This window comes from Engraulis encrasicolus, chromosome 11 (genome assembly GCF_034702125.1).
Source record: "Engraulis encrasicolus isolate BLACKSEA-1 chromosome 11, IST_EnEncr_1.0, whole genome shotgun sequence".
Taxonomy (NCBI): domain Eukaryota; kingdom Metazoa; phylum Chordata; class Actinopteri; order Clupeiformes; family Engraulidae; genus Engraulis; species Engraulis encrasicolus.
Window position 1 is genome coordinate 560,130 of NC_085867.1, and position 7,819 is coordinate 567,948.

Consider the following 7,819-nt stretch of genomic DNA (forward strand, 5'->3'; position numbering starts at 1 on the left):
GCCAGATGGCCAGTCCAGCCCTTCTGTCATGATTTTAGAGAGGGCATGATATTTTATATCCGCTCTGTGGGAATATTTAATATTCACTCTGTGTTGAGTTCATCAAAGATTTATTGAGCTTTTTATTGGCTCTTTGTTGAGTTTATCAAAGATGCATCTGATTGGTGCAGAGATCATCAAAGATGCATCTGATTGGTGCAGAGATCAAGCGAGGGCAGATCTGCCCACGTATGACTTTATTGTGAAGTCATTCATTCATTCATTAATTACTGCAAGTCTTTTTAAGAGATCTCTCATGTTTACATTGTTCCTTTAATACTGACGTGGAGGACGCTACATGTCCTTACTTTCCTCATCTCTTCTCATCTCTGTTGTATTAAAAACTGAGGATTTTGTCAAGTTTTTCTTGAATTTTTTTCTTTTCTTTTTCGATGACAATTTTATTTTCATCCTCTGATGTCTGTTGTATTAAAACTGAGGATTTTGTCAAGTTATTCCTGAAGTGTTTTTTTCTTTCTTTTACAATTCCAAGTTTTATGTTCCTAATGAACGAAGAGCCGTTTGCATCTCGTCAGGCCACACCCCCCACTAGTTAAGCCACACCCCCGCTAGTCAGGCCACACCCTCCGCTAGTCAGGCCACACCCTCCGTTATTCAGGCCACACCCTCCGCTGGTCAGGCCACACCCCACACTAGTCAGGCCACACCCTCCGCTAGTCAGGCCACACCCTCCTAGTGACACCTTTGGCGTTGCTACTAGTCAGGCCACGAGCAATAAACATATCGTTTCTGAGCACCGGAGAAATTGGGATTCCACCCACTTTGTTGGGAACCAATCAACTTTGAGCTGCTCCAACGGCCCTGGATAGAGGCGTGTTCAAAGCAATAATATGGTTTAAGCAGAGATGTTCTAATGGGACTCAATAGTTTGGTTTAAGCTTCGGCACAGCCTTTTCTGGTCTCAATTGGAAGCAAACCGAGGGAGGCAGGTCAACCAGGCCGTTTGGGAAACGATAATTTTTATACACGGGGTCAGACAGAGTGTGCCTTCCAATATGCAAACTTGCGTCCTCCACTTGTGCTCGTGGCCTCGCATTTTGCTGACACTCCGTCTCCATGGAGAAAACAATTAAGTTTTCCCGCTGTCAGGCTAGCCTCAACAATTTTTGAAGCATTGTTCTGCATTCACCATCCCGCAAATGAGGAAATTACTTTAGAATTGTGCTTTTGCAAGATATATAATTAATATTCTGTCGTCAGTGTCATATTGGACGGAAGTCTTCATATTGGAATCCACCCCAAGTGTCGAAAAGAAATGTGAAAGTCGATGATAATCAGGCAAGTCTACAGCAGGCAAGTGCAAGAAAAGGTTTATTTGCTACATATTTACAACTTCAGTGTACAATGCATATATCTCATTTGAAGCGTTAAATAGCACAATCATTTGGCTGATCAGTCATCGCAGCGCTTTTCTTTACATTTCCCATCGTCGTGTTGTGTTGTGTGTCTGTGTGTTCAGGTGTGTGTGTGTGTGTGTTGCTGTCGGTCGGTCTGGGCCGTGCCCAATACATCTCAACCCAGTGGCTCCCAAACTTTATTTTTTTAATTGGGGACCTTTTTTTATCTTTTGGATTTTCTTAGGATTTAACAACATTTGTCTTAGCATATGAATGTCTTGCCCTTGAATTTGTAGCAATATTAGAGGACAAAACTACTAATGGAGAATCTAACAATATTAATGGAGGGAATACTGTAAAAATGCATGTAAAGGCCATTTTGTTGCCCATTAATATCGCTGGATCTCTAATAATAGTTTTGTCTACTAATCATGATCCCCAGTCTGGGAGCCACTGCACCCTAGCACCCCTCCCACTCTGACCCCGAGCCCAGACTTGTGTGTGTGTGTGTGTGTGTGTGTGTGTGTGTGTGTGTGTGTGTGTGTGTGTGTGTGTGTGTCTGTGTGTGTGTGTGTTTGAGACACTCTGCTACGTTCTTGTTAATACCATTCATCTACAGTAATGTGGCGCTTTATAATATAATATAATATAATATAATATAGACACGGGGCTGGTGGTGCCCGCTGCAAGCCAAGCCGAAGCTGCCATGTCGCCTGCCTGCCACGCCACCAGAGGGCGCTAGGCTAGGCTAGCTCGCTAGCTGCTAGAACTGGCTCCGCGGGCGTCCGCTGTGCTGCAGGAGGCGCAGGAGGAACTCCGCTGGGGAGGGAGCCATGAGGGCGGGGCTCAGCTCAGCGAGCGGCCGGGGGGGAGGAGCTCTGGAGTCCGAGTCCTGACACTCCGCGTCCAGCGCACAACTCTCTGGAGACGACACACGAGGAGACATTAGTAGCTAATATTAGAGGAGACATTCGTATCTAATGTTGATATTAGTGGTGCACAACTCTCTGGAGACGACACACAAGAGGAGACATGACTAGCTAATGTTGATATTAGTGGTGCACCGATACCCGATACCTGCCTGTGTAGGCCGATATCGACCGACCTGGGCCCCGTCCGATACAGGTATCTGTATCGTTGCAAGACTAATTAATATGCTATTATAGATGGTACAGAATGGAATAATAAAATACTAATAGATTAGACAATAGAGTATGTACAATGTAGATTATGGATTAGACAATAGAGAGGATGAGATAAGAGGAGAGAGTGGAGATGAGAGGAGAGAGAAAAGAGGAGACGAGTAAGTATTAGGCCTACTGCAATAGGAATGCACTATCATAGATTAGATAATAGATTGGACAACAGACTATTAGGCCTATTTTAACTCTGTGAAGACGAGGGGAAAAGAATGTATTATTAGATTGTATAGCTGTGGTCTGATTGTTAGGGAGGTGTTCTTAAAGATCAGAGGATTTCAGGTTTGAATCCCACCCTTCCACTCCCTACACCTCCCTATATATCCATGACTGAAGTGTCCTGTACCAAGGCACCTAACACCACACTGCTCCAGGGACTGTAACCAATACCCTGTAATATCTTTAAGTTGCTTTGGATAAAGTCATCAGCTAGCTGAATGTGAAATGTGATGTAATTTCATTAATAATAGGTCTACAGTGGCCCTGGCTGGAAGTCCTGTAGGGCAGTACTAACCTAGCCTCGCGCGCCATCCTACGAATACGAAATGAAATGGTAGTACTATTATGGGATGGTCAGGACCAGGCTAGTCCTACCCGGCATCGCAGCAGATCCCCGGCGCTCTACAGTGGCCCTGCCTGTAAGTTACTGTCTGTAGGGCGATACTAACCTGCCTGTACAGTAAGTTACTGTGTGTAGGCCGATACTAACATACCTGTAAGTTACTGTATGTAGGGCGATACTAACCTGCCTGTACAGTAAGTTACTGTGTGTAGAGCGGCTACTAACCTGCCTGTACAGTAAGTTACTGTGTGTAGGGCGGTTACTAACATGCCTGTAAGTTACTGTATGTAGGGCGGTTACGGTTACTAACCGGTATCGCAGCAGATGCCCGGCGCTGCGCAGCGTCCGTCCTCGGTGGCTCCACAGGGTTTCCCTCCGGCTTCGCAGGGGGAGGGCAGGTACTCCTCTTCTCCGCAGCGAGACGCCTCCGGGGAGCCGACCCAGCAGCCCAGCTCCTCCCCGCAGCAGATAGCCGGCCCGAAACACCGGCCGCGATCACCCGGACCACACGACATGCACTACGGGGAGAGGAGAGGAGAGGAGAGGAGAGGAGAGGAGAGGAGAGGAGAGGAGAGGAGAGGAGAGAGAGTATTAGCCCCGATCACCCGGACCACACGACATGCACTGAGGAGAGAGGAGAGGAGAGGAGAGGAGAGGAGAGGAGAGGAGAGGAGAGGAGAGAGAGTATTAGCCACGATCACCTGGACCACACGACATGCACTGAGGAGAGAGGAGAGGAGAGGAGAGAAGATGGAGGTTTAGGTTGAATTCCATTATTCAGTCTTGTTTTCCATCACCCGGACCTCACGACATGCACTGGGGAGAGAGGAGAGCATGATGTCTGTGGGAGAGAGAGTAGTAGGGTGCACTCCAATATGCAGACTCCCGTCCTCCACTTGTGCTTGTGGCCTCGCCTGCCTCCTGGCCCTGGAGAAAACAAAGTTTCCCAGCTGTCAGCCTAGTCACAACAACTTTTGGGACTATTCATTCACCATCCTGATTGCAAATGAGAAAATGACAATAGAATTGTGCTGTTGCAAGATATCGGATACATTTTCTGTCGTCAGTGATGCAGGTAAGTGAGCAAGGGGGGGCGGAAGTCTGCATATTGGAATGCACCCTTAGTACGTGTAAGTGTGTGTGTGTGTGTGTGTGTGCAAAGCCAGCTTTACCAATAGGTAAACTAGGCAATTGCCTGGGGCCCCACCACAATAGTGTGTGTGAGAGTGAGAGGTCAGCATTGCGTAGGTCAACGGACATGCACTGCGGAGAGAAAAGAGAAGCTCACTACTACTGCTTTGGAGAGAGAGAGATACAGTTGGTGGAGTAGCTACACTGCACCAAGAGAAGGGAGAGGGAGTGTGTGTGCGAGAGATAGAGAGATTGTGCAGGCTACTGCTTAGCGCATGTGACCATGTGACCGGACTGACTTGTAGAGATACTACTGGGTAAGATGAGCACTGCGTGCGCACAGAGAATAGGGTTACACTTTACTTAACGGATCGCTAATAAGGTGGTAATTTCATAGTTATTTCATAGTTATTTCAGTGTAATAACTGTTTGCAAAATAAAGTACTAAAACACTAAAAGGAGCTCAGATGCGTATTCTGCTCAGATGCTTGTTCTGCTCAGATGCTTATTCTGCTCACACCACACTGTGCCTTCCTCCTCTGCACAGCCTCCATGCTGGTGGTCTCTTTCCCCCTTCATCTCTAGGCTACTTAGTTATTCATTTGGAAACATTTCATTCAGGCCAAATTATTGAATTAAGATCACCAGAAGATAATGCATGCTAGTTTACAATGTGCCAATTTAAAAGCATGAAGGAAATAACAATATGCCTACATGTCCGCAACACTGTTGCATGCTCCCAAATATTTAACGGCTCAAGATAGACGCTTCTGTCGGAGAAGTTGTGCCATTAAATATGTGGGAGCAGTATTGCGGACATTAGTCCTACTTATTTATGTCATTAAGTTCTCTTCAAGTTATCTTCTTCTGTCCAGCAGCACCTGTGGCACTGTGGGAAGTTTAATAAGCAATTACAAACTTTCAAAAAAAATAATCTTTGCTACTTTAAAACTGTATAGGCCTATAAATCCCAACTTTACAATGTGTGGCTGTTAAAAAATGAAAAAGAAGTAACACATAGTAATAAATAATTTATAATAATAATTAAGTAACACATAGTAATAAATAATAATAATTAAGTATTTCTAAAAGCCTCACTTGTCGGGTTAGTTGGTCTGGGAACGAGCGCAAAAATTACTTGAAATGTATCTTTTATTCTATTAAATTCTCTTTTATGCTATTAAATTCCCAGTTTACAATGTATGGCAGCTAAAAAAAAGTAATTGAAATAGTAAATGATAATAATGTATGTATATATTGGTAAAGTTCTCTGTAACCTGTCGTGGAAGTTACATAAATTGCATAGTAATAATGTATGTATTTGTAAAGGTCTCTCTCACCTGTCGTGGTGGTGAAATAGTGAATAATAATTATGTATGTATGTATTGGTAAAGGTCTCTCTCACCTTCTCTCTCTTTCTTTCTCTTTCTCTCTCTCTCAGCCTTGCAGAGGTGCAGTTCTCCCCTTCTCTCTTTCTTTCTCTTTCTTTATCTTTCTCTCTCTCTCTCTCTCTCTCTCTCAGCCTTGCAGAGGTGCAGTTCAAAAGTAAATTAAATAGTAAATAGTAATAATGTATGTATTGGTAAAGTTCTCTCTCACCTGTCGTGGGGGTTGGTCTGGAAAGGAGCGCTTGCCTCCCCGAGGGCAGTTCTGGATGTAGCACGCGGAGCACACGGACAGAAGACCAAGAAGACACAGCAGCGGCACACACAGATCATTCATTGTGGACGAGGGAATAGGTGACCTTCTCTCTTTCTATTTCTCTTTCTTTCTCTCTTTCTTTCTTTCTCTCTCTCTCTCAGCCTTGCAGAGGTGCACTTCTCCTCTTCTGTGGCTTCTTCTCTCTCTCCTGTGGTCTACAGACTGCTGATATTTATATGGACCTCCAGACACTTCACTGGCAGCCTCTGCGCTCCTGTGAGGGAGTGATGATGCTCTCGTGTCGTCTCGCTCGTCAACGTCATCATGCTCGTACCCTCCGCTGCTTCCTACCCCTTCCCCTTCCCCTTCACCTGTGGCACTGTGTGTGTGTGTGTGTGTGTGTGTGTGTGTGTGTGTGTGTGTGTCTCTGCTGCCTCCTCCCCGTCACCTCCTTGACCTCGGTGTTGTTGTGCTGTTCTCCTTGGGATCAAAAGTTAATGTTTTGTTACAATTAACAACAATTACTGTTTTTTGGCAATTAACACCAATTAGGTCTACTGTGCCACTGCCTTGTGATTAGGCATTAGTGATAACGGGAGGCCGCGTGTGGAAGGAGGAGGAGGAGGAGGAGGGGGTTCCCTCAACAGGGGCGTCGACAGACCTAGTTTAGAGGGGCACATGCCTGGGGCTTGATTCGCGATGCTCCGGTATGACTTTCACAAAAAAGACTACCATGCTACCTTGAAATGTAGTTGAAGTTTAGCGTACAGAGTAATCTACAGAATGTGCACATGCACTGCTTGCAATAATATAATTCATTTACAAGCCTTTTAAAATAAATAACTGCAAAAACAAATTCTCTCAAGTTTTGCGCACTCACATTATCTCTCTGTGCCCTACTGTGCCCTACTGTGCCTCTGTATAGCATTAGGTCAGCTGACATCCCTGTCCCACACCCCACTGTCCCTCATCACATAGGCCTCTTTATTCATCACATAGGCCTCTTTATTCATCACATAGGCATCTTTATTCATCACATAGGCATCTTTATTCATTTTTAGCCAATTGCTCCCACAGAGGTAAGTATGATGTTGTATTATATTTAAGGTGTTTACTGATTTAGGATTAGATTAGGTTAGGTTCCCTTTTAGAGAGAGGTTTAGGTTAGTCCAGTGATTCTCAAAGTGTGGTCCGCGACAGATCTCAGGTGGTCCGCGAGAGGATTTCTACTTTTCCAAGACAAGTATAGCAGTAGACAATATTTGTAATATTATTACAAAGAAAACATAGCTGATGTCTCATTTTCACCACAATATGTCAGGCTTGTAAATTTGAGTACTAAGTAAGTGATCTGCATCGAAATTAGCACCCGTCAACTGTCAATTCCGTTGACAGGTGGTCCCTAAACATTTTTTGGGGGACAAAGTGGTCCTCGATCTGAAAAAGCTTGAGAAACACTGGGTGAGTCCATCTCTACTATTATGGGTAGAGCAGGGTTAGAGGTCATTCCATGTTGGTTTAGACGTATTAGTCGGATATTATTGGTGTTTACTGACTTAGGTTTAGCCATGATTCCAATGAGGTTGAGTTTTAGGGAAAGGTTTTGGGTGGAACCGTTGGGCTGCGGGACCATTGAGCCTAAAAACAAAAAGGTCTTAGTGATGTGGGACCATCTCAACCCCTTAGCGCAGAGCCTACGTTATAACCTTACTGTCACCAGAGCCTATGTTATAACTTTACTGTCATCAGAGCCTATGTTATAACCTTACTGTCACCAGAGCCTATGTTATAACCTTACTGTCACCAGAGCCTATGTTATAACATACTGTCACCAGAGCCTATGTTATAACCTTACTGTCATCAGAGCCTATGTTATAACCAGAGATGTA

The 7,819-nt window shown here is 44.7% G+C and overlaps 2 protein-coding genes across 2 annotated transcripts in view; one reads left to right on the forward strand and one right to left on the reverse strand.

The window, feature by feature from the left end:
* ythdc2 (YTH domain containing 2) overlaps window positions 1-494 on the forward strand; it is a 49,925-nt gene extending 49,431 nt beyond the window's left edge. Inside the window, exon 35 of the mRNA XM_063209780.1 lies at window positions 1-494. This exon is cut by the window's left edge and continues 641 nt beyond it. The gene's annotated coding sequence lies outside the window, so the exon portion shown is untranslated.
* A 1,517-nt stretch (window positions 495-2,011) lies between these two features.
* LOC134458717 (oxytocin-neurophysin 1-like) lies at window positions 2,012-6,027 on the reverse strand. The gene is made up of 3 exons (XM_063211142.1): window positions 5,889-6,027; window positions 3,469-3,676; window positions 2,012-2,318 (listed from the first exon to the last, which is right to left on the reverse strand). Exons 1-3 carry the CDS (start codon window positions 6,009-6,011, stop codon window positions 2,161-2,163), a joined length of 489 nt encoding a protein of 162 aa, XP_063067212.1. The 5' UTR covers window positions 6,012-6,027; the 3' UTR covers window positions 2,012-2,160.
* Between the last annotated feature and the right edge of the window lie 1,792 nt (window positions 6,028-7,819).

Bases quoted from the DNA above. Each gene is read 5' to 3' on its own strand.
- LOC134458717 (XM_063211142.1), bottom strand. From the start codon at position 6,011: ATGAATGATCTGTGTGTGCCGCTGCTGTGTCTTCTTGGTCTTCTGTCC. The intron at 3,677-5,888 runs GTGAGAGAGAAC...CTCTCCCCGTAG, and splicing joins CAGACCAACCCCCACGACAG to TGCATGTCGTGTGGTCCGGG. The intron at 2,319-3,468 runs GTTAGTAACCGT...TGTCGTCTCCAG, and splicing joins GGGCATCTGCTGCGATACCG to AGAGTTGTGCGCTGGACGCG.